The sequence below is a fragment of the Pochonia chlamydosporia genome, assembly GCF_001653235.2.
Source record: "Pochonia chlamydosporia 170 chromosome Unknown PCv3seq00016, whole genome shotgun sequence".
Lineage (NCBI taxonomy): Eukaryota > Fungi > Ascomycota > Sordariomycetes > Hypocreales > Clavicipitaceae > Pochonia > Pochonia chlamydosporia.
Window position 1 is genome coordinate 42,595 of NW_019154051.1, and position 25,957 is coordinate 68,551.

Below are 25,957 nucleotides of genomic sequence, written 5' to 3' on the forward strand. Positions count from 1 at the left end.
ATTCGTCTTTTTATATAATTAGTTTGCGAAGTCGCCTCGGTTAGGTTGTTTGGGGTCTTTGGAACCCACAGATTTGGTAGCTCAAGTGCGGCTTCAACTGGTGTTGGAGTCCGTAGCCTTACATCCAGACGCGATAAGACACTATTTGGATTAAATGGAACAAGTCCTGCACCTCTAAAAGCTCCTTGGATATTTTCTTTGGTCATTGCGGCTTTAAAGGCGGTGCAAAACGCGGGAAAGAAGTCAGCCTGTGTGATGTGTGTGACGTGCGCCCTCATAAGTCCTTCAATTTCTTTGCCATACGCCTTCTTTAGCGGCCCAAAACAGCCAACATCTAATGGCTGAAGAATGTGAGATGAATGAGATGGCATGCAAAGCGTGATAATCTTATGTTCTTTGCAGAATACCTCGAATTCAGTTGAGTGGTGACTTTCGTGTCCATCTAGAATAAGAAGTCGATATGCGCCGCGACTTTTAGGTTTAGTATGCTTTTCAAAGTGCCGGATCCAATCTACGGCTTTCTCATTTGTAGTCCAGCCGTTGTGAGTTGTAGAGATAACCCAATCCTTGGGTAGCGCTATCTTCATACCAGTTTGCGAGGTGATATTGCCCCGCAACTATGATGAACGCGGGATAGCTTCGCCTCGGGAATTAATAGACTGGAGTACCGAAACCCATTTTCTGTCACCTGGTTGAGCTAAACTTGGCTTGCCACGTCTTTCTGAGCTTGTAACTACCATTGTGGTTGAGATTACGCCCATCATAAAGCCAGTCTCATCAAAGTTGTGGAAGTCGTCATCATGTATGCCGTATTTCGCGACTGTATTGCGCACAAGCTCAAACCAAGGCTTAAGTAGTCATATCTACGCGTAAAACGCGTAGTTAGCTCATCGTGGCGCTTGACGAAGTTTGAAGCCCAGTTAACTCCCACAGGAGGCGCGTTGCGATCGGCGAGCAGTCGATTCGCCCTATCTTCCACACCACAAAGCCGGGGAGGAAATGATCGTGAATCTAGGTCAAGGATATATTGAATAATAGTTGACTCCTCTAGATTTGTAAGTTTTCGAGAATTGGGTGTAGTATCGCGTCGTGTAGTGATGCCTCTAATGCGATCTCTAAGCGTACTAGCTGGGACCATATATATCTTCGCAGCAGCTCGAACACTTAGATCTGCAGTTTTCTGTATAGCCTCAATAGCTAGTACTATTTTGCTCTCTTTGCTTAATGATTCCATTATTTTTGGTGGAGAAATTAAGGTTGGCAGCGGATGGTTTCAATTCTGGCGGTGGAGTGCGCCACTCGCTTGTGGATTACGTTAAACACTCTATACTTTGCAAGGTATGTGCAGAAGCTGGTTCGAACATATCAGCCCAAACAGTGTGCCAATTCAGGTCCAGCACGGAGCTTGCGACATATTGACGAATACGAAATTCAGACAGCCAGATGTGTGACAAAACATGATCAAGAGAGTAATATTTGCATGCCCATAGGTAATAAGTGCGACACAGACACAGGCACTAGTCGGCGTAATTGCTAATTCTTTCCCCTATTGTAGATTCTGTTATTTTTTTTTGGATAGTCACGGATCAGCATGGTCACACTGGCGTAGGCTGTTGAAGCTGGAGGGTCTTGGTCCTAACAGCAGTGTTAGAACCGCTGATGCCAGCGACAGTAACTCTGGACAAGGGGACGCCGTCAGTTTTCACCGACGCTGACGAAAAGTTTTTTGAATGGTAGATATCGTCACTGGTACAGGGAAATATTGAGGTACTACACCATGGGTTTGAAGACATAGACTCGGGCTTTCATTTTCCCAAGCTCCTCGCCCCTGATTTCCTGCAAGTACTACTTCCAAAAGATAAGGTGAGACTGCTGCAAAGTCTCAACTGTGGAAGTACGACGCGGCCGTGTTCTGTGCATGATTCCGGAGTAATTGGAGCCTGCCTGTGACACTGGAAGTTCAGCCCCCGAAAGCGAAAAGTTGCGGCCTGCGGCATTGATGTGACTAAATGACCGTCTAGGCAGCGAGAACGACGGCCCAGCAATTGAGGATTACCATTTGCATGGCACGAACCAGGGCGCCTGAACCCTGGCCTGAGACGAAGTGATGTGGCGACCCCAAGCCACCTTTATCCTTCCATATACCTTTTTGAGGTGGGAGGTTGGACAATGACAAACTCAAAAGTCTGGAACAGTCGATAAGTGTCTACCAAACCGCTGACCGAGTGGATCGTAAGTGCACGTCGGAACTGGGACGGACACACACAGAAGCGTGAGAGATCAGTTGTTGTTCCACGAACACTCGCATGCTCATTCTTCAGCGCGTCGTTGCAGAAGAGCGTAAACAAGGTTGGCATGATCAATGATACTGGGGTGGGTGTAAGGGAAGTTGCCTGGGACAAAAGTCGTCGACTAACTGAGCCTGGACCACTACTTGGCCGGGAATGCATAGAACCAAGATTGTTCTTGCTGTACCAATGCTGTGTGCTTTCGTCTGGAGACCCTAGCCGTGGGTAGGATGCCGAGGGCAGGGTCAGGCTGGGTGGAGTCTGCACTACCCTGCAGATGGTGGTATCCCGTCAATTGACTGCTCGAAAATCCAACCAGATATATGTTATGAGTCCTGGGCTGCCTGCAGGTCAATACACATCCGTCGCGAAGACCAAGGTTGGACCTGGTGTCGTGCCTTGTTCAATATGTTTTTGTACCAAGTAGCCGCTGTTGCATTTGCAATTGCAGGCCCATAATTGGTTCACGCTGCAAATGCTGGCGACTTCGATTAGTCCCTAGAAGTGTCTGTTGATCTGGTGCAGCTGCTTCGGCGACTGGACACAGGCTAAACCAGGGAGTGGCAGCCCGCCGATGCACAACGATCGCCCAGAGTGGGATAATCGCAACCATGTGGCAGGTCAAACGCCCACGAGGAGAATCCGCAGACCACCCAGTAGAGTACCACCCATAATTAACCAGACGTGATGGCGGTGATATCACAACATCTTCCTTGTCAACGCGGCCAGCTCTGTAGGGATAGTCTCTGTCCGCTCTCAAGACGGGCTTGCCGTCATTTTTCAGAGCTCGTCGATTAGGATGACGACACATATTACTCGAAAGGCAACGCGAGAATAATCGCGAATTTAAAGCTACACGGGAGAAGTTGATGTCTAGAACCGGAATTGTGAACCAAGCTGAGCTCCAGGTTGCTCTGAGCGGAGGCGTTCATGGGCTGGGTCACGGGGTGCACGGATGCAGTGGCTCATGCAGCTCCGCGACCTGGTGCCTGTAATACGAGGTACCTAGCCATTGAAGCCGGGAACCAGCATTTGCACTCCCCATCCCTATGTTCAGTGACTTGTTGCATTGCAGCAAGGCACATGAACCTGCCCGGGTCTTCAGAAAGGTACGCACTTTCTAGAGCATGTTGCATGATGAGTCCGCGGTTTATGAGCAGCTAGTCAAGGCAAAAAAATTGTATTCCACTTCTTCATGCTTCTTTGGGACACTGATACCGCCGCAACCAAGGGAGCATCAAAATTTGCTCGGAGGGTGGCACTCAAAGCTGTCGCACCCAACTATGGCTTTATTTCGGCTTGAAGCGAGCGTGTCCTTCAGCGGTATATCGGGTTGTCAGCCAGTGTTTATTAGGCAAGAGCATGTTGCAGCTTTCCCCATCTTCCTTCAGCCCAATTTAGCCCGATATATTTGCTTCCATTGTGGTGCGACGTTGCGGTCTGCCAGTGACTCCCACTTGTTCTTCGCTAACCATTAATCACTGATTGCAGCGACGGCAAGGTTTCTATTTGCTGGGCAGTTGCCTGTTTGGCAGACCAGTTTGAAAGGACAAGCCTGCCAGTCTCAATGGACGAACCGCTGAAAATCGAATGATGCTCACAGGACAAGAACAATAGCAGTTGAGTTGGTACTTGTGGGTAAGCTGTCTCCATGTATGCCGACAGGAACAGAGCTCTTCCGTCCTTCCAAAATTGCCCGAGGTTTTTATCAACCGTTCTAAGCCAGACAAGCTCTTTGCATGGACGCAGCTGCTGAGCTTGGTAAGTCACGTCACGGCCACTCACTGAGAACGCCAGTGTGTCTCCATGTCCAGCTCTCGGCTTGTAATAGGACGTCCGGTACAGGCTCTCGCAGGTTTTCATGTTCCTGGGTCGCTTCTGGCAACGGCCGAGACCTTCAAAGTTCCTGGGTCATATTCCCTTCATTCCCTTGCACTACAGAGACGCCCCTCCCAACATGCGCACCAGAACCCTAAACAGCTTGACGGATGAGCAGGGGTACCCAGCGCTTGCTCCAAATGCGCCAGGTACCAACTTGGCACTAACCTTCCTCTGTCGCCCAGGTGGCCGGTTCCTCGTAGCTGAGTTGTGATGCCGTCACCACACTCGCCACCCAAGCCCGAGGTTCGGTCAACGATGGCATTCGTGACGCCGCACCAGCATGACTTGCCCAATGGCTTCACCAAAACAGCGTGAGTTTGTTTCAGGGGTACGTACCTCTTCACCGCACTCCAAGTGGATGGTCAACTTGTCGTACATGCTTGATTCCGGTGTGTATGGGACGGCTATTCGAGGCTTGAACGAATTTGTTTCCGTGTCCCATATTTTCAGGCACGCGACCGGCTCAAGATGTGTTGACCACCAACTGAACTGTTTGGATTGCTGGGATCGCACGAGCCTCCGAAGCCAAGATGAGCGTGAAAATGCAGCAGCGTCAAGCCAGAGACTTCAGGACCGACCAAGACAACATGCATCAATGCCCACGCGTTGGTTTACCGCAACGGTGCCTGTATAAGTCTGCTTGCAACAGGCGAAACCAATTGACATCACAGTAGCTAGTCACTAGTCTCGGGTGCAGCGTCTAAGAAGTGGCTCCGCACAATATCAGCTCTACGACATTGCGGCACACCAAAACCATGTGGTATCAGCTTTCTCGACAATAAATCTAAGGCTGAGGCATCTTTCCAAGCGTTACTAGCCTAGAACAACCGCTCTCTTGGAATAATTTGTGGTCAACAAACTCCACTAAGAGTGGTGGTTTTGCATCTGGCACAACGGCGACAAAGCCAGGTAAATAGGCCGGCCAGATCGCCTCAAGATCAATATTGGACATTGCAGCCGTAGGCCCAAATCCACCCGCGACATAGCCCAGTTACGAATTGAGAGCATCCAGGGCTGCGGACGTCCAGAAACACTACCTTCGAGCCCTTGCTGATCGAGTCACTGGTGCGAGATGCGAAGGTGGATTCTGGAATTTGCAATAGCCACTGTACCAATCACTGTGAATGTGCGGCGAGTGGTGAGTAGAACTTTGGCTTCAAGCCACCAACAGCACCGAGAGCAATTGTTCAGCCGACGGTGTCAGTGGCACGAACCCAAAATCCGTCGTTGGAATACCTGCCGCTTGTGTCTTGTACGTTTGCACCAGTGCCTATTTTTGGGGGTTGCGGAGAAACCGTTGAATATATCGATTGCTAATATACGTTACAACAGAGACTTTCCGTCGATTTGGACCGTCGCGATGCCTTCCCAAGGCTGACTCTCCTGACCAAATTGAACAGCGTATTTCAGGGAAACGATGGTAAAAGAAGAATAGGCCTTACCAAAGACCTCAATACGTCTTGCAGCGACGTTCGGGGCCTGGTATCTCCTTCTTGCCGTGCGACAAAATTCCTGCAATGGTCTCATGTACCAAACCACTTTCGTGGATAACCATCAAGATTCAATGGTCCTGCTGGTGATCCATTGATACTTTACTCAGGCAGAGTTGAAAGGTGACCGGGACTTGGAAGTTATAAAGGTCTGGGAGCCAAATTGTACAAGAGCGGATAGCAGATGGTGTTTGGTGTATGGGGTAATGATGGGTTAGCGGTGTTTTGTGCCATCTAAACTGTAACCTCTATTGATCTATAATCATACTATAATTCTTTAATTAAACCAGTTGTACAAGTGAGTCATGGGGTAGAACAATTTGCCAGCCCGTTCCGCCCTGTCCACAGTAATTGTCTTGCCAAGTGCGTGAAGACCCATCTTATCCAGAGCAAATCCGATGGAATGCTAATTACACCACAATAACCGCGGCTTACGCCTTGTAAAAGTGACGCATCCATAACTTGGGCTAAAAGCTACAAACCGTCTCTAAATGAAGACGTCTTCTGTAGCATTGGTGCTTGTAAATGTTCTCACAGCGGTAAATGTTGATCCTCTGCATCTTCTCTTCTATCGTGGGTGTAGAGGGCGAACAAGGCAAGAGTGATTGAAACGGGAATCAGGACCGCGGGGTCGATAGCTTCCTGTTGACGGGCCGTGAGGAGCCTAAGCAAAGTCGTATATAGGGATATAGGCGCGAGGAACAGTTTTGGACCTAATCTACTTGCACAACGAATCAGCTAACGTACCCAAAACCTCATACCAAGGAGACTGACCTGCGAAGAAACATTGCGTGTATCCAACCAAGCGCTACTGCTGTTAATATCCAAATCAACCAAGCCCTAGAGTGTCCACCTGGTTAGTTCACTCTTGCTGCATCGTTAAAGCTTCCAAAGACTTACGCCATGACGGCGCGACTGATAAGCACAGATGGACCTTGACTTGAGAAAAGAATTACGAGACCAGAAGACGATGCGTTTGCGGTTACCAGCAATTTGTTGAAGAAAGCGTACGGCATGTCGGTCGAAGAGCTATCAGGGAACGATCCATTCAGTAAGTTAAGCTACAGAAGCAAAAGGAGTTGCGTCAATACTTGTCGATGGCAAACAATTTTGCTTGCTGCAATGCAGGTACATGAGTACGACGGTACATGTGTAACTTGTACCCCGCGGGGGTGGGGACTGGTGAGATGGTGGGGTGTGGACGCCCAAGGCACCGAGGCAACTTCACAAAACAGGTGTCTAACTACGCCTGGTTGGACAATGCTGAGCGATGTGGGAGTCAAGAGTCAGCGTTTTATACTGCGAAAGCGCGGCTTTCTTATATTTCGCCTCAGGCTGCGCACCGTCGGTGGTTCTGGTGCGTGCCCGATAGTAAACAACACTCACAGGGCCAGAATTATAGTAAATGATCCATTCGCCGTGCCCTCAGTTTTCGCCCACTGCTCCCATCAAGCCAGACAGTTGCAGGTGTCAGATCGCGGAGATGGTCACGCAAGTGCTACATGGGGATTCAAACCGGAAGACTTGTCCAGGCTCTCCAGCAACTAAGGGGTCTAATTGAACAAACCCAAGACAAAAAGTGGTCGAGCCGACACACTGGGTATCAGTAGGCTGGCGTCCGAAGACGAGTCCGAGTCGTACTGGGCGGAGGCGGTCCTGAGCAGATCTGTCAAATTGGTTCTGAGACGGTGTAAAAGATTCTGTCATGGGCGGTAGGGGAGAATGGTCGTGCCCCTCTCGCTTGCTCTCGCTCATGAAATCATTTGCGAAACGACCTGGGCCGTTCTGGTAGGACGGGTGTGCCTGGGCTGTATGCTTTTTCTTTTGGCTTGGCTTGGGAAGTTGTGTTCGGGCTTGCGCCACATGAACCCAACTGTTGCACTTGAGAAACGGTGGTGTGCCATGCCTTTGAACCAGCTCTGGGATGGATGCTCTGCGCCGCCTATCACGTCACTGGCGTTCAAAATACCTACAGTCCTGACGCAAAGAGGCTGGGAGAGAAGGTCGTAGCTTGGATATACTTATCGTTGATGCATTTGCGCTTGTAGCCCCCTTCATTAGGCCTGTGGAGCTCGACATGGCAAGACTGCAATGCTCGCCGAATCGATTTGGCCACGAAATTGTCTCTCTGTCTTTTTTGGAACAACTGGTCTGGTGACCAGCAGCAAGCAAACATGACGTTCGAAGTAGTGAGGGACATGTCTGTTGGAGACCTTGCGTTCTGGGTTCGACGGCGTGGCGCCGACAAGACGGGCGTTTGTTTCTGTCGCAGTCTGAGTCTCCTCCTCCTGCTCTGATATTTTGCGGTAATGACTGACGAAGTGCTGAGGAACATGGCAGGTGAGCTTGGAGTGACTAGAAACGCTCACACAGAGGTCGAGGATCGAGACAATCCCGGCGGTGCCTGGAAGCTTATGGGACAATAATAAACAGATTGTAGAAGTTTGTTCCTTACCATCGGAGCATTTTGTGTTGTTTCCGATGGTGGTGCTGAACGCGACTTGATGCTTCTACAGTTGTGCATGCGATAACGACGTTTTCCAGGGGTACTCCAGAGGCACACTCCATACCTTGCCTCACCTACTAGGTACTTTATACAGGTCAAGAACAACGGAAGCTGTCCTAACGGTCATTTTCCAGTTCCTCTTCAGGCTCCATCATTTAAATACCCGAACAGCATGCGTTTTGCCGGTAAGTCTGTGGATTCTCCAGCTGGTTGGAGTTAATCTCATGCTACTTTAATGCTGAAGTGCTGCTTGGTTATGACTTTTGTGCATCTTGAGCATACTCCGCCAGCGACAGAAATCTGGAATATATGGGACATCAACTACGGAGCTGCACTTTTCACTACACACTGCGTGCGGAGGGTTCTCTCAATTATTGCTGCAACACTGTCGGGCAGTTGGAATGGGACACGCAAGACCCGGACCATGCCTAGTGTCCCTCTAAAGATCGAGAAGTTTAAGCGACAGATATTTAACTTCAGTTCATGGAGTAGTGCTGTTGTATGGAGTATTAACTGGTTTGTGCGCAATGGTTCATTGTCATAGAGCACACAATCGGACAAGTAAGAAAGTATTGTCACTGCAACGAAGATGCAACATCCCAACAAATGGGTTTCTGGCGGATATGACATGTGTAACGTAGGTGGACAGGCGCTGTGATTGCGAAGTTCTCAGTTGGTAGGCTGTTGTTTTTTACCGGCCTTACAGTGCAGGACGCGGCGTACCACTGCTGCATGATGAAGAACTCGAGTGGTCGGAATCGTGAAACTCAGGCAGCTCCGGTGCAAGGGTTTCAGAGGCGACGGTGGAATTCGTGGCGCTTGTTCTCGCCTTTTGGAGAAATAATTGTGGGGTAGGATGGACCCTTGAACCCGGCCCCCAGGTGGAAGCTAGGAGCGCCTCCTAGGCTAGCCTCCACAAGGTTTTGTCCCAGGACCTGCCAGGTATGAAACTTACTTGTGGTTCGGACGATCTTGCCACAGTGGACTTGGCGCGAAGACCTGCTGTTGTTCTGTCCTATGATCGAGCCATGCATTACCTTGACCACAGCCCTAACCAAGTTGTCCGTCTCGCCTTGCGAGAATCTACAAGCTGATCCACAATCTCCAATTACAAGCACTGCCCAATTGTACGAGACGTACAAGTATACAAAAGCCTGGACTCTAATGCAATATTCCGTACAGTTATGGCAGAATACAGCGAGGCACTTAGCTCATACAAACAGGCAAGTACAGTGAGATGTCCCGCCTACAGGGTTGCAGCCCAGAGGACTTGACGTGCACCTCCGCAAACAGACCAGGTCCCAGTCAACCTGTCCCAGTCAACCTTAGAGCATTGGACTGCTGTTGGTGTCGCCGGGTGGGTTATGGTTTAGCAACCTGCTATGGTTGCAATCAACTGTAATTAATGGCATTGTTAGTCATGGTGCTGTGGCGAGCCTAGCTAAAATGGAACCACTAACGATCATTCGTTGAGGTTAAGTATGATGAGTGAGGGTTGGACTGGCGGACGCAACACGAGCCACGATCGCAATGAATGCTAAAGTACTCTGTACCGTGTAATATGAAAGGCAATGCAGGAGTTCATAAATCTCCGTGAGTCCAGCGTCAGGTCGATGCGGATCTGCCAAACAGTGTCTGGCCTTAACCAAACCGCAATCTTGACAATTCAGTTGCTTCCTGGTGCTAGATATCCAATCGGCTCGTCGCCATTACTAGCGCCCCGCAAGGCTATTTTCATCGCTGGTCCCGTCCATGTCCTGGCCATTGGACCATCCATCTCTTCCCCCATCCCCACCATACTGTACATCTCTCGACTCGATTCTGGATGGTGTTTGCGGCATATTCTCGCCTTAGCAGAGCGGCAAGCAGTGTTGGTTAAGGACGGAGCCACCTGGCCGACATTTTGCACTCTCCTTGGGTTGGGACACCGAGTACTCCGTGGTCACAACAGTTTTGATAGCGCAGCCGTGTTGTGCAAACCCTTGTATAATAGCTGTTCAAGCCAGAGGCAAAAAGAAACAGACCAGTGGGTTTCGGAGTTGAGATGCGTCCCAGAAAGGCAACATGAATCCAGGTTTACCATCCCCAACCATCCTTCTACCCACTGAGGCACAACTTGCTGTAACGACATACCCATAGCACGACCATAACAAATCTGCTTGATGGTTCCCTTGCATGACCGTGAGAAACCTGTTCAAGAAGCAGCTTGCATGAGTGGATTGCATAATGCATGCATGACGGACATTCTCACAGGTTAAATGGCGACATTGACCGATCACAGCAGACTGTGCAATGTCGAGCTGGGAAAAACAAAAAAAAGGGGGAGGTAACAATGGTGGATGTTCCTCTATCTATCTCGACTGCTTGCAGTGCCGACCCATAGGTCATGTACACGGTTCTGGAGCCATGATCAGCAATGATACGGCCATGCTAGAGCTGCATGCCTGTGGGACATGTAAATTCCCGTGAATAAACCAGGTTAATATCGAATCATGTCCACCGTGCCACGCCACCAAAGTCAATACGAAGTTGCAGCAAACTAAAAGCTTCCTGGGCTGATTCCATCCATACTTTTGCATCTAACCGTCCAAAAACCCAACGATGGTCCCGACCAGTGCTCAAGGTCGCAATATGAACAATAATCCAAACACCAACGAGTCGTCCAGCATCGTGGCCACATCACGGCTGCTCGCCTTTCTTCCCAGTCGTTTCGAACCGAACACGTTTGTGGTCTGGTGTTCGGGCGAGCAAAACTACGTCTCAAATTGCCCACCGGCGACTAGGGCCGAGACGATGAGATAAATGTTTGGGCGTAGAATCATTCATGAGGCTTCCCTCGGTTTCGTTATAGGGAGCCACAGTGATGAGCCACGGTGCAATTATCCTAAGCCCGTGGTCATCTGTGTCGCTGAGCCAAGTCCAGCGTCAGTCTGGGCTACGGCTGGCTGCACCTAACAAACTTAGCCTACCAATTCTACTAGCAACTTTTGGCTTGTTGTCCAAGACAGAGCTCTGGTCTTGCTTCCCTGCTTGGTTCGCCATCCTTTCTGGAACAACCGATTATTTTTTCACTTGCTGACCGATGAGCAGGCAACTGGAATGAGATGATCAACACACAGGCTGTGTTTGGTGTCGTTGTAAAGAACGAGAGATGTGGGAGCGCAAATTTAGTAGCTTTAGTTCCTGGAGTAACGTGGCCAGCCATGCTTCTTAATGTACACTACCTTCGTCCCCCCCAGTAGCTCAATATTCCTTCATTGCATTGGGGCAAAACCTGTTAGCAAGCTACATAGATTATGTAAGCCGCAGTACTATGCCGATCTCCTAACTCGACTCGCCATTTCTTGATTTGGCAGCAAGGGAGCAAACCAGCGGAACAAAGGGGGTCAAAGCTGGTCGGGTCTTGGTTTTGTGTAGTGTGAGCCAGGACCACGAAACGCCAGGAGCGGGTATAAATGACATCCACATGGCCACCACAAGAGTTGGCAGACCACTCACTGGAGACCATTATTGTTCAGATAAAGTTGTTGCGCTAGCGAAACCATTTGCTTGACAATGTGGGTAGTGCTGCAGGCATAGTCTTCGTCCGCTTTGAGGACGGGGTTGTCATCTATTCCCAGGAATCGTCAATCAGGATGACTACGCATGGTACTCGAAAGGAAATGCGTGGATATTGGTAATTTTTTAAGTCACGAAGGCGGATATTTGCGACACCAGGTTTGCCAACTCGGCCTCTAACTAATGCGATGCGTGGAAGCGTGGGCCTAGGTTGGTGTGGTTTTGGTGAAGAAGTATCACTTGCAGTGTACGCCGCCCTTCCTAGACGACCCAGTTTCGCCCTGTACCCTGTGTTTCTGCAACCATGACATAGTTGCGTTGGGTGTGGGCCATTTCCGCAAGTGTTCAAGCTCCAGCCACCTGAATAGCGCATCCTCTTTTGGCCGTTGAAGCTGGGGACAAAATACTCCTTATCCAGTTTTGGCACCATAAAATTTTGCATGGCAAAGTACATGTACACTCGTCGCCGCCAACCCTGCATCCATTAATGCTGGGACTACGCTGTGCGTTGAAGCCATTCTGTGCCTGTTAACCTTCGCAGCAATTGAGCATATGACCACTTCCTGACATCCTGCCCGTCCTACCAAAGTTACTTGCAGACCACGTTGGCCCGCCTTCTGCGGGTTCCTCAAGGTTTTGTTTGTGCAACGGCTGATGGGAATATCTACATGGCAGAACTTACAGGCATTGTATTGGGACAGCCTATGCATTAGGGCCGATCACATCTCTGGATGAAACCAGACTGAGTAGACTGTGTTCGAGCGTCGAATGACGATGGTTCGCGCCAAAATGAAATGGATACGAAGATCCTATGGATCCTCCAGCAATGACTTGCTAAGAAGTAAATCTCGTTCTCTCACTTGTTCAGGGCCAAGTTCGCCATGAAGCTGCTTCATTTGTTGACTATGTACACAGCGTTGTTGAGTACATTGAGTCCATCGCGACTGCTCGATTCCTTGCCCCGGGCGCGTGCTCCTTCATATTGAGCTACTTGCATGCTCAATTAAATTAGTCTAGCAGTGACCTAGGAATTGTAGTGAAATGTCACTCAAATCTTTCACTCTGTACAGCGACACTGGACACAGTCTGCGTCTTGAGCGTCCCATTCCAGCTGTCCATTGGTGTTGCAGCGATAGTTGAGAGACCCCTGCGCGCAGTACGTGGTAAAAAGTGCATTTGCGCAGTCAATTTTCCATTGACTCCGGAATTCTCCCACCGGCGGAGCCTGCACCAGATACACAGAAGCCATAAAGCCAAGTAGAACTTCAGCATTGATTAGCTTCATGCAGTTAAAACAACCCGCAGACACTTACTGCTGAACCGCATGGTATTGGGAAGCAGTTTAAAAAAGGTAGTCGTAAAGTCTATTGTTAGTATGTGAAGAGGGACCGGCAACAGCAGTTGAGAAGCTTCCGCCATCTTTTTAAGTGTTCAATAGGTACCAGTCGGCTGGTCGGTGAGGCAAGCGTTGTGGTGGGGCAGGTACCTCTGTTCCTGCAGCGCGGGCCAAGAGATTCCTTCTGTGTGGCGGTTTTGTGCATCCTCTGACGCACCGCTGGTCACTTAAACCACAAAGGAGCAGCAAATATTTGAGCTCTACGCATCCAAAGTATAGAATGGTTTATTATTCTCAATGCTGAACTAGCGAAACTCTATGTGTGTTCCTGGTATCCCCCCCCCCTACTAACATTCTAAGGTGACAGAAGGCAGCTGATATGCAATCAAGCCCCGAACATTCAGAGGCACCGCCATCGACCTCTGATTCGTGCTTACCAAGTACAATACTACTACTATATTTGTCGGTCCCCAATAGTCCCCTGATTTCGATGCTGCCTCCCCTGAATAAAAAAATCTATTAAAAAGAACCAAGTCCGACAGTCTCACCCGAAAGTGTATTGCACTCTATTGACGGCTGCTGCGCCGGCGAATCAAACGAAGGCACCCACACCTTGGAGCCAGAAGAATTGCATATATAATGGGCGTCCGGTCCCCAATACCGATGAAGAGGCTTCCTACAGCGGCAAAAGTGGCCTTCGGGCCTCTGCTCGTTCGTATCCGTAGAGACTGAATATAGCCAGGGTGATTGATGCGGGGATCAACACTGCCGGGTCGACCGTTTCTTGTTGATGTACTGCCAGCAATTGAAGCAACGAACGGTGCAACGATATTGTTGCTTCAACCAGAGTTGGTCCCAATCTATTGCCAAAGATATATGAGCAAAGCACCACTAAATTCACAGCCTAGAACATGCATACCGTCGAAACAACAATTCCTTTGTCAGAATAAGCGATGCCGTTGTTAATATCCAGAGCGCCAGGGCCCTAGACAGATGGTCAGCTGCATTAGTTAACGCCTAGGTACTAACCAGAGATGCTTACATTGTGAACCCCCAATCTGCCCAAATGGATGGATTCTGGCTCCGGAAAAGGACGATCAAGCCAAGTGCCGATAGGTTTGCCATTCCTATCAATTTTCGGACGGTAACGTTTGCCATGTCGTTAGAGGTGGGACGATCAACAAGTGGCGAGTAATGGTTGCTCCGAGTTGTCAAGTTGCTGCAGAGTCAAAATGTAGTTACGAAAATGGTTTGGAGTAGGCAAACAGGTGGACAGGACGAGTACACGGGCGGCGGGCGGGCCAACATTTGCTGTGATATACACACGTGCAGTTTGTAGCATAAAGCAAACAGTTGGCTTGTCCCAATTACTATGGTCAGGGACTGGTCTGGTCTCCCTGATGGCGCAGTGGGCGAGATTGTTGGCAACCCGGCAGTAGGAGTGGCAAGTTCGTGTGCCTGGGCCACCATCGACCGGATGTACTGGCTCTGTCCAAATGCGGCTGCTCATTCTCAATTAGAACGCATTGATAGATTGGCGGGAGAGTGTGCAATTAAATCGGCGCTAAAATTGAAAATTGGCTATAGCGATAGTGGCGTGTGGCAGTGCGATCAGGCAGGGGAGACAAAGTCTCCCCGCCCGACGAGAGCGCACAGAAGATACAAGCATCAATGAATACAATCATCAGTTTTCGGCTTCAGTAATCGACCACAACCCCTGTAGTGAATTAACTGGGGCATCGTGAATCTAACACGCATACCTCTCTCATTCCACACCCCTTACGAGGCATCGTTTACTTCCATGCACTTTCGATGCAAGCCCACCAGTCAAATAGAGACGCGTTTCTTTCAGAGCTACTTCCAGAATGTCCATCGTGCTTTTTGTCCGAACATTGACTGCAGCACTGTGTGTGATTCTGAGATCTCAAGAATACACAGCAGGGAATTAGAATGAATCATTTAGGCTTTCTTTATCAAGCAGAATGAAGAAACAGGTCCGCATGCCAGCGTAAGTTACGTCGTCAAGTCTTTACCCTCAGCCTCGAGGCGACACAAGAAGGCCGTTTGGGAAGGGAAGGGGGTTTGCCAATATCACTCTGGCAGTTACAGCAAGTGCGGGGTGACATCGATTTCTCCCCCCAAGACGGATTCTAACTCCGGGTTGACAGTGCGTTTGACTGTACAGTAGGTGATTCAGCAGCGCCAGGCTCTCACCTAGGTACCTCCTGGCCACCGCCGCTCACTGAGAAAGAAAATTGGCTTCTATATTCAACTCCAAATGCTCAGCTTTCAATTGCACGTCTGGTATAGGTACTCATAGGTTCCCTTGTTCCTGGATCGCTTCCGCGACGGCCAAGTGCTTCCAAGTTACTGGGTCGCAAGGAATCTTACAATGTAGGCACTCTGCTCTCGCCTTGTTTTGCCTTCCCGGGTTGTTATTGTACATCGTGTCCCAGTACAAGGGAACATTAATTACCTACTTGGACTGGTTTCTCCAGTTGCTAGCAAGCAGGGTAACCCCTGCAAGACGGGTGTCTGACACCGACTCGCTAGTTGACACTTGCACGCCCCCCTTGCCCCTACATCACCAACAAGTACACCGGGCGGTTATTATGACCTCAACTAAAGCACAGGCAGCCAGTGAAAGGTGCAGATGTGCCACAACGCCAAATACAGGGTCGTCCAGATGACCGGTACCTGGCAGTTGAGGTGTCAGGTACCGTCATTGGCACTCCCAGCCCAGCGTTCAGCGTCCCTCAGCGCCATGGCACCACACCAGCATAACCAGTCCAGGTATTTGCCCAGGTACCTCAGAACGGATGGTGGGCGCGCTGCTTTGCTTGAAGGTATGTAACAGACTCCCAGGGGTCGGCACCACGCTGTGCGAGATTCTTCTTCTATCGATGGTGCGGCTATTTGAGGCTTGAAAAGATTTTACCCTTCTCGATGTCCCTTGCTTTTGTTAGCTGCTTTTCTGAGCCTTGCTGCAGCGTCTTGATAACTGCCCTGTCCCCCGGTGCGTCAGCAGGATGAATTACTTTACTACATTATGCCCCCAAAGCCTTCGTGAGTTTTCTTCAGCTCCCCATTCCCCATCGCTGAACTCCCAGTTACTGGATTACTGAGGCTGCCGAAGCCAAGTAGCGTGTCAAATCTGGCTCGGAAGTGGCTGCACCTAAGAACCTTGGCTTGGCGCTAGTGCAAGGTCCGGCGTAGCCCTCAGCGGGATGTCCCCGCGGCGGACAAATGGTTAAGAGGGAATCCCTGTGCGGATTACGCCATTGTACTTGGTTTACGTCGAGCCGAAGAGCTATTTCTGATTGGGACATACAATCTGCGCGCAGCAATGTGGCCGTCCTGGGCTGGTCTCGAGGGTCCTACGTAGAGCTGCAAGCCTTCTAACCAACATAGATCATCTTCTGCATGGGGCAGGTGCACGGCCATGTGCCACGCTGCAAGCAGAGCAGCGGCTTGCTTTATGACAATTTTTCGCCATGTTGGCTAATTCCATGTTCTATGTCGCCATGTTGCTCACCGTAGTGCAGGTCGGAGTCGTCACGAAACTTCACGATATGGACAGCTTCAGGACCGTGTTCCCATGACTTTACTGCCCTCCTCATCCTGGCACCACTTATTGCAGCTATATTTATCGTCTCGGCAATCTTCTCTGGTTTGTACGCTAATTGCGTTATGAAAGTTAACTATAGAAAGAGACAGCCGCTTCCTATGGGCAGGCACAGCGATCGATCCACATGACGAAGACCGCAGAATCACCAAAAGTTCGACATGAAAGAATCTACAGGTGCTTCTTTATTGTAGTCCTCCGCGTAGTGGGTTGTTACGTCCTTGGCATGATAACCCTCTGGTGGTAAATAACCGCCCTAATAATTGCTACAAATGCGATTATTAGCCTACCCTTGTGCCCTGTGGCGCAAGTTTGCGGACTATTACATGGGTCCCTTTTACCGTGCCCTACCCTACAAACGGTCGCTAAGCCGTCCAATTGTTTCATTGAATTGAATTGAATTGAATTTGGTATCGCCTGTCGGCGCCCTGGGTAGGCATGAGGCGTGCTAGCTAGTCTTCGACGGTGATTACATAAATCCACCTGCCCTGTAAGCCCCGCAGAACGCGACGTCCAATTGCTTCATCAGACCGTGGTTTGTGTAACTAGGGTAGGCTGGCAACATAGAATACGGCAGTAAAGAAGGCATTCATGATGATCTATTTGTCAAGGCAGGTCCATCTATGGCTCCCAGCCGCTGTAGCGGCATGGAAGGCGAGAGTGCAAGCCGAGCCACCATCGGGCTCAGCCCGTTACATGTGGGATAGCAATGACGAGTGCGACTATGGCTTCCGGACTTAATGCCATTGTTAAAGTTATATTTAGCAAGGCAAGATATTGGGTATGGTGAAGAGACGATGTAGTATATGAATCGATTGCAGAAAATCTACCGATGGCTGTCTCTTTATAAGCTCAACTTCAGCCATGTCCTAATGAGGTTGGCCAGTATTTGTCCACAGACCCCATACGCCCCCACCTCCTCGACTGTTACCCTCTCTCGACCGCCCCCTCCAGACCGCCCCCTCCACAGAATCCACAGCATCCACAGCATCTGCCGTCCTGGGGGGAGGATCCATCGGGAACAAGTACTATACTACTCGCCCACAACTTGATCTGTTACACTACAACTGCCATACTTTGGGTCTTCTCTCTATTGTATTTTCCAGCCGGTCATACTTGCCTTCCCCTACGACTCGGCCCGTGGAAAGCTAAGAGCCACAGGTTGTCGCCGTTTCATCGTCAACGACAAGTTCAACTTAGATCGCAAGACTGACTTGCGGCCGAGTCCTTGGCGGGACCAGCTTTGCAGAGGATGAACTCTCTTAAGGTCATCTTCTGAGCTGTTAGTGCCACGATGTGCCCTCGCAGCGAAAAGCGTGGTCGGGTGGCCTGCAGATTCTTGACCCACTACCAGCCTGCTAACAGGACCTAGGGACGACGAATTTTACAGGTGGAGTTTGAGCCCGCCTGCGTGGTCGCTCCACATGTTCTGTCTAGGGTACGTTGCAGTGCCACAGTCGTCAGTGCAGGCGTCTGGGACATCGCCGCGCTAGCTTGGCTTGAGTATACGGGTTGGTATTGCTCCTAGTCCAGCTATTCTACTTATTACCATGATGATCACTTGCACGAAAGGGGATGCGGCCCCTTGAAAGGCCACGGCCAGTGGATTTCCACCGTGATGTGCGGCTAACGTTGGAGTGATGCGCTAATGCTTGGTCTTACTCAACTACCGGAGAACTAAAACCCTCCATCCGCTATTCTAAGATCAAAGAACTTGACTTGGTCGACGTTGAAATTCTGTTGCAATTTTATTTATTATGAAATTTATCTTCTGCACGTTGATTCAATTGATGATGCGGCACGTCCTCGTATAGGTTAGCATTTCCTCCACTACGCTGGGAGCGGCTGATCTGGACATGGGGAATGATAAACACAACATGAAGAGTGCTGTGGAGAGGAATGCAACAGGTTCCTGTCGTCGTAAAGGACTGGTCGTTAGATCCAGGGTCTCTTGTCGAACTCCTATCTAGAGTGACCGGAGATGTTTTGGAGCCGTCTCTTCCTGTACCTAAAGGTCACGACCCAGCTATAAACAAAAGTGTAACAAAAGGCCAAGATGATAAGCCCGGCGACAACAAGAGGTCCCAGAATGGAGAAGACGGTGAAGCCGTACGACGCAGACTGGAAAGCGTCGTTGCTGGCGAGGGACTTCGTGGCGAGCCCGACCCGCATGGCAGCCAAGACAACAGCGATGTAGACCGTCGCCGCGGCTAGCCAGGCAAAATTTTCCCGGAAGAAGACGCCGTACTGATCCCAGCGAGGCTTGTAGCCGCGCAGTGGTGTCCACCAGAGGTAATATATCTTGTTCAGCCGACTCAGACGAAGCTCTCCGTAGTAGAAGCGCGAGTCGATGCTAGGGTAGATGTACTCCGTATGGAGCTCCTCGACAAAGACCCTCCAGCTAGGCCACCGAACTTCTGTCGGAAGCAGGCGCTTATCCTTAGCAATCAGGAAGTCACTCTCGTGGGAAATAAGCGCAGCGTAAGAGAAGAGGAAGCCAAGCGCACGCCGGGCAAGCACTGTCGGCCCGCACGCGTAGGCAGTGCCATGGAAGCCGGCGTCCGCGTCCGAGCATTCGCACTCTTGCCCACAGGAGAGGTACTCGTGCCAGAATTGCGGCTCGAGCAGGAACCGCGGCATGGGTTTAAGGAATATGTGGCCCGTCATCCAGACGAGATGCATGTCCATCTGCTCCGTGATGGTGATTTTTCTGCCCACTAGCAACTGGTAGTGTAGCGGACGCGGCGGCATAGGCCGGCCGGCGAGCCAAAGCCAGCCGTGAATGGTAGTCAGCCGGCGGAGGTCAAGCTCATTTTCGATGCAAGTCTGGACATGGCGAGCTGGCGCGGCTAGATCGTCGGACTCGGTACGATACGACGCGGGCAAGAGTGACTGGAGCCAATTCCTTTCGCACCGAGACGCGTCAGGGCCTTGTTCGTCCTTGTGCTCCAGAAGGCGGACGGAGAATGGAGGTGACTGTTAGATGTGCCATTAGCCCAAACTTGGCCAGCGTAACGGGGAGCACAAGGGCAATACTGGTCTCCTCCCCATTCTGCTTCCGTTTCGAGAGTCGCCAGCCATCCCCAGATCAGGCTCTAGGAACACGGAATTGACAAGGTTACACAGTGCGGTGTAACAGATTGGACGCGATGTGTTTGGAGCAAAATATCCAGGCACGATGCTCACGATCTATGTTCTGAAGGGCTCCCCTTAAGCAGGATGATTCTGGATACACCAGGCGATGGTGCTTCGTGTTCGAACGCACAAATCTCGGACGATTGGCTGCGGTTGCGTGATTGGGCAGTAAGTAGCCATGCAACTTGATGCTACATCACGCTCGGGAAAGAATCACACCACCTCACCCTATTATGCTTTGAGGCGACTGGGCAATGCTTTACCAGCAGCCTTCACGTTCGTCTGCTTGTTCCCCTCTCACTTGATGTCCTTCACTCATCGTGTTTTGGTGTTGAGTGACTGCCAAAGACAAGCGTTGCTCATTCAATACAGAGGTATCACAGTCGATCGTCCAGCGGATCTAGCGCTCCAAATTCTTGTCCTAACATGACAACCACAAGCATCTCTCATAGTACATATCCCTTGAGGCCATGATGGAGTGGATACGAGCTGGGCTCATCACCCTTTTAGCTGGCGTGGCTAGTATCGCTTGCCTCTGGTTTTTGGGGAGAAATAACCATCGATCAAAATCGGGTCCTCAGCCCCAAGCCGTACAGGAGCATCCCACTGATGAGTCGCCCCCGGAGAAGAAAGAGGTTCGTTGTCCCGAGAATGGAATAAACAGCACCATTAATACCACATTAGAATCGGGTTAGACAGCGTCTTACGATATTGTACCCTGAGCAGACCGAGAACGGCAACGACGATGCTGAGGTTGAGTAAGTATTCAGAGCAGTTCTGCGGGGACGTCCATCTAACAAGGACAGCATTGTTGCCGTACATGGCCTTGGGTCAGACGTTGACTGGTCCTGGACATACAAGGACGGCGAAAGGCAGATCAACTGGCTTCGAGACCCCAACATGTTGCCTGCAAAGGTGCCCAAGTCGAGGATTATCGTGTACAGCTACGAGTCCAGATGGCATGCGGACGCGCCGAAGACACGGCTCCAGCTCTGCGGAGAGGAGCTCGTACATAGTGTACACTCGTTCCGTCACAGCGTACCGAACCGTCCGCTTGTTTTCGTCGGTCATAGTCTAGGTGGAAATGTCATCCTGCAAGTGAGCCGGCGTCGTCGTCACCCTTGCCTTGCTTTTGGCTAATCTCCGAAATCCAGGCCCTTCTGTACGCCAACGAAGACGATAAATACGCGTGCTTGCCGAAGGCGACGGTTGGCCTAGTGTTTCTAGGCACTCCATTTCGGGGGTCGAAGTGGCAGCCGTTTCTCAACGCTCTCGCGCAGCTTATGGGACCGGCTGGCTCGCACCGCGGAATCACCAGGGAGCTCGGTTTCGATGAGCCTGAGCTACGGGACAAACTGCATCGCTTCTGCAAGCTACGCAATAAGCTGTCGACTTCCGTGTCCTGTTTCAGCGAGCTCCGCGAAACCAACTATGGGCGGCGGTTTGGGATTGCCGGAGTGGCGAAAGTCATTGTATGTAAGAACCGCTCGATATCAGGAGCCTGTATTTACATCCTTAGGTCGTGGACGAGGCGTCCGCTTGCATCCCAGGCCTCGACAGGTACGCGCTCGACAAGGATCACTTGAAAATAAATAAGTTCCAAGGCCCAACCGACCCCTCGTTCGAGAGGGTCTCTGGTGTGATTTCCGAGATGTGCCGCGGCGCGAAGGACATCGTTCGACGTCGGCATGAGCGTGCGTCTTCTGGTTTCGTAAAATATGCTTCCTGCTAACCTGATCAATAGGAAGGACAATCATTACCGATAATAGTGGTAAGCTCCACCATCGCGCCTTCGCCCACCGTTGCTAACAGACCCCAAGTTGCATTGAGGCAAAAGCCTGAAGCCGGAGCTTGTCTCGGTGACCTCTTCGTGACCGATCCGCTCGAGGATAAGAAGGTTTTGAAGCGAAAGAAAGGTGACCGCGCTCATGGCACCTGTGAGTGGATACTCGGCACAGAAGATCTCACTGCTTGGCTACGGTCCAGCCATACCAAGTTCTCGGAGAGCCAGACGACCCATGTTCTGTGGCTCCATGGGAACCCCGGAACAGGGAAATCCACGTTGGCCATATTCCTCACTGACGCACTGTCGACGGATTTTTCTGCCACGGATGCGAACACACTGGCATATTTTTTCTGTGACTCAGCCTTTGATACGCGGAAGACGGCCACCTCAATCATCAGAGGTCTTCTCCTCCAACTCGTCCAGCAGCACCCGCAGCTTCTCAACTACGTCTTGCCAAAGTACAACGAGCGAAAGACGAAGCTGTTCGACTCGTTCGATGCTCTCTGGACAATATTCATGGCCGCAGCGGCGGACCAGGACACCGGCAAAAAATACTGCATTATTGATGCATTGGACGAATGCGATCTAGAGTCGCAAAAGACGCTGCTCCAACAGTTACGAGAAACATTTCAGCGCCCTGATGCCCCACCAAATGTCCGGATATTGGTCACCAGTCGGCCGTATCCCGAGATCCGTGAATACTTAGACGTATTCGCGAACAAGGACTTGGCCGCTTTTCCCGAGGCAAAGCAGGACATTGGCATATGTATTGAGGAAAGGGTGACAGAGCTAGGCAAGAGGAAAAAATACACAGACAAGGTGAAGAGACAAGTCAGCGACATCCTTAGAGACAAAGCAGAGGGGACATTCCTCTGGGTGGGCATAGCCTGCAATGAGCTCGAAGATGTCCCTTCGAAAAACGCTGTCGCCCACTTAGAGAGGATTCCCAGAGGCCTTCATTCGATTTACGAGAGGCTGCTTGACACAGCACTTGAACGAGAGGGGGCCAAGGACGTGATCCGACTCATCCTGGGCTTCGTCGCTGTGTCTTTGCGACCCTTAAGCCTGTTGGAGCTGTCTGAAGCTTGCCAACTACATCCGGACGAAGAGGACACAGAGACCCGGATCCAGTTCATGCGCGAATGCATCGAGTCCTGCCACCTGATAGTAGTCATTCAGGACGAAAAAGTTCTCCTGCTGCACCAGTCTGTGAAGGACTATTTAATTACGGCCAGTGAAAAGGCTTGTTTCAGCGAATTTGAGGCTCATGCCCAGCTCGCATATCGCTGTGTCGATCACCTCATCGGGCAGTTCCATAATAGGAAGCAAGGACATAGCCACTTGTCAAAGTATGCAGCTCTCAAGTGGCCCAATCATGCTCGCATGGCCCAGTCGAGATTCGAGGTCAGGGCTTCGGAAGCAGAATTCTTCGAAATTGATTCTCCGTGCCGGGAGCACTGGCTGACGTCCTTTCCTCTCGGCACACTTATGAGGCGTCCAGGGCAATTCTCCATTTTGCATGTAGCTGCAGCGTGGGGCATTCCCTCTATAGCGGAGTATGCCTCTCGCTCGTATGATCAGCCTCATAAATTAATCCGAGTTGCCGATGCCTCGGGCGCAACGCCACTCGAGTCAGCTGCCTTGTCGGGATATCCAAGTCTTGTGCGTCTCTTGCTGGACATGGGGGCCGAGGTAACCGCAAGAGTGACGGAGGCCGCGGTGCGAAGCTATCAGAATAGCAGGGGAGTCATAACGCTGCTTTTGGACCAACGAGGAGGCGAGGTTATCATTACAGAGGAGGTAGTGAAGGCTGCTGCAGAGAGAGGCGAGGAAGTGATGGCGCTACTTCTCGAGCGGCGAGGAGACGAGATCACTATAACGGACGAGGTGGTGAAGGCAGCGGCAGGAAATTGGTTTAATGGCGAGGAAATGATGGCGCTACTGCTCCAGCGGCGAGGAGATGAGATCACCATCACGGACGAGGTGGTGAAGGCGGTGGCAGGAAATCATAATGGCAAGGAAGTGATGGCGCTACTTCTGGACCGGCGAGGAGACGAGGTCAATGTCACGGACGAGGTGGTGAAGGCGGCAGCAAGCAATGAAGAAAATGGCAAGGAAGTGATGGAGCTACTTCTCGACCGGCGAGGAGATGAGATCACCGTCACAGAGGAGGTGGGCATGGTAGTGGCACGCAATTGGTACAGTGGCAAGCAATTAATGGCACTGCTTCTCGACAGGCGATGATGCGAGATCACCATCACAGAGGAGGTGGTGAAGGCAGCGGCAGCATACAATGGCAAAGAACTGATGACACTGCTTCTCGAGCGGCGAGGAGATGAGGTGACCATCACAGAGGAGGTGGTGAAGGCGGCGGCAGGAAATAGACGGAATGGCAAGGAAGTGATGGCACTACTTCTCGACCCGCGAGGAGACGAGGTCACTATCACGGACGAGGTAGTCTGTATCATTGCCAAGAGTTTTGATGAGAAAGTGATGTCGCTCCTTCTAGACCGGCGAGGAGACGATATCATCATTACGAATGAGGTGGTGAAGGCAGCGGCAGGAAATTATTATGGTAAGGATGTGATGGGGCTGCTTCTCGAGCGGCGTGGAGACAAGATTACCATCACAAATGACGTGGTGAAGGTAGCGGCAGGAAATTTTTATGGCGAGGAAGTAATGGCGCTTCTCCTCGACCGGCGTGGAGACGAGATCACCATTACAGATGAGGTATCGAAGGCGGCAGCAAGCAATGAAGACAATGGCAAGGAAGTGATGGCGCTTCTCCTCGACAGGTGTGGAGGCGAGATTACCATCACACATGAGGTGCAGCTGGCTGCGGCAACATGTGGTCAAGAAGGAGTTTTGATGCTCTTGTCTCAGAAAGGCTTCAGCTCCGTTCGGGACGAATGGCGCTGTATTGCACAATTTTACAACGCTGCTAAGGCGGGTGATGTTTCTCGTGTCGAACAGCTCCTTCATTCAGGAACCAAACCAGATACGAGAAATATCAGAGGGAAACACCTCTATGGATTGCGGCTTCAGAGGGACGGGAAGCAGTCGTTGAAGTTCTGGCGTGAAGGACAGACGTCAACGTCAACTCGAGGTCGACTGACGGGAAATCGCCCATATTCTGGCCGTCTTGCTTGGGAGAAGAGGGAATTGTCGCCATTCTGATGAACACTGGTGCAAATCCGCACATTGTGGACGAGAATGGAGACATGGCGGTTACTGCGGCAAGACGAACGGACATGAGAAAATCGTCGAGATGCTTGAACGGTCAGGAGAGCCATTTTGAATTCTCAACAAAGTACCAGTAATGGCTGAAAGAACATTGTCTAATGCCTAGAAGTGCTGTTGCTCAATTCGTATCTTGATCAATTCTTTGAGGGGGACTATTTTCCTGGTGTTGGACGAACAAAACGGAAAGGCTCAATCCTTAGTCTTTCTGTTTGTCCTCTTCCCACAAACATGACACTTGTGGACCCTGTCGATCCACCTATACTCAACGCGGATTGTATTGATGGCTGCTGTTGTATCATGGTAAACACATCACAGTCTAAGAAGGGTTCTAGACTGCCTGGCGGAGCTGCCAATTCAGGAGAAACGCCGCAGGTACTTTGAGGCGAGCAGACACGTTATGAGCATTGAACCTTTCGACAGGGCATCTCAAGCGCCAGGTTGGGCCGAGCATGTCTAGCGATGTGGCGGTTGTCTGCCTAGAACAAAGGAGATGGAGTCGGTAGTGACTGCAATAGGGCTCAGTCAGATGTGCCATGTTGTTTCTTGTTGCCTGATAATTTAACGCCAAGACGAAGCATAGCGCTGGGCTGTTAAACACTTCAGAGCGCAAGGCAAAAAGGCATATTACTGATTAGTGTTATTCATCAAAGCTACCGTAGTGAACCCCGAGCCAGATCTGAGAACAAGAAGGAGTAACCCGACTTAGCGACCTTCACCTCCCCTTGAGAAATCAGTCATCTCTACTGGACGACGCTGCTGGTCTCTGAATTGAGGTCCAGGGTAGCAGCCCGGGGAATGGACGTGGTAGGTTCGTTGCAGAACATCGCGTAGCCCAGCGTGTCCACATCTGCAATGCTTTGATATGCAGCAGCGATGTCCCTCCGTCCACAATCCAGTCATTAAGCCGATCCTCTCCAACTGTCCTCCCATCCAGATACTCAGGCAGGAGGCCTGGTTAGCGATGGCTGTGACCTGTAGCTCAAGGCGGGCAGCTGGAGCTACGGATGCGTGCGAGTGGGCATTCCCAACCTATCAATCCGACTCCGGTGATCCATATCCACAGCCCTATCGACGCTACTGTTCCGGGTCGTGCCGCCACCCCATTTCAA

General features: G+C 50.9%; 3 protein-coding genes across 3 annotated transcripts; 1 reads left to right on the forward strand and 2 right to left on the reverse strand.

Annotated features, from left to right (window-relative positions):
- Positions 1-13,625: 13,625 nt before the first annotated feature.
- On the reverse strand, positions 13,626-14,217 carry VFPPC_16980 (hypothetical protein; the record flags this gene model as incomplete). Its single annotated transcript, XM_018294732.1, has 4 exons — positions 13,626-13,767; positions 13,829-13,919; positions 13,975-14,044; positions 14,122-14,217. The coding sequence occupies 4 exons, from the start codon at positions 14,215-14,217 to the stop codon at positions 13,626-13,628; spliced, it is 399 nt and encodes a 132-aa protein (XP_018136584.1).
- Positions 14,218-18,646: 4,429 nt separating this feature from the next.
- On the reverse strand, positions 18,647-19,765 carry VFPPC_11547 (subtilisin-like serine protease; the record flags this gene model as incomplete). Its single annotated transcript, XM_018289697.1, has 2 exons — positions 18,647-19,660; positions 19,721-19,765. 2 exons carry the CDS (start codon positions 19,763-19,765, stop codon positions 18,647-18,649), a joined length of 1,059 nt encoding a protein of 352 aa, XP_018136585.1.
- Positions 19,766-20,292: 527 nt separating this feature from the next.
- VFPPC_18368 (Pfs, NACHT, and Ankyrin domain protein) lies at positions 20,293-24,782 on the forward strand (the record flags this gene model as incomplete). Its single annotated transcript, XM_022429989.1, has 8 exons — positions 20,293-20,454; positions 20,504-20,577; positions 20,626-20,917; positions 20,974-21,291; positions 21,339-21,513; positions 21,564-21,590; positions 21,640-23,786; positions 23,856-24,782. 8 exons carry the CDS (start codon positions 20,293-20,295, stop codon positions 24,780-24,782), a joined length of 4,122 nt encoding a protein of 1,373 aa, XP_022284942.1.
- Positions 24,783-25,957: the final 1,175 nt, after the last annotated feature.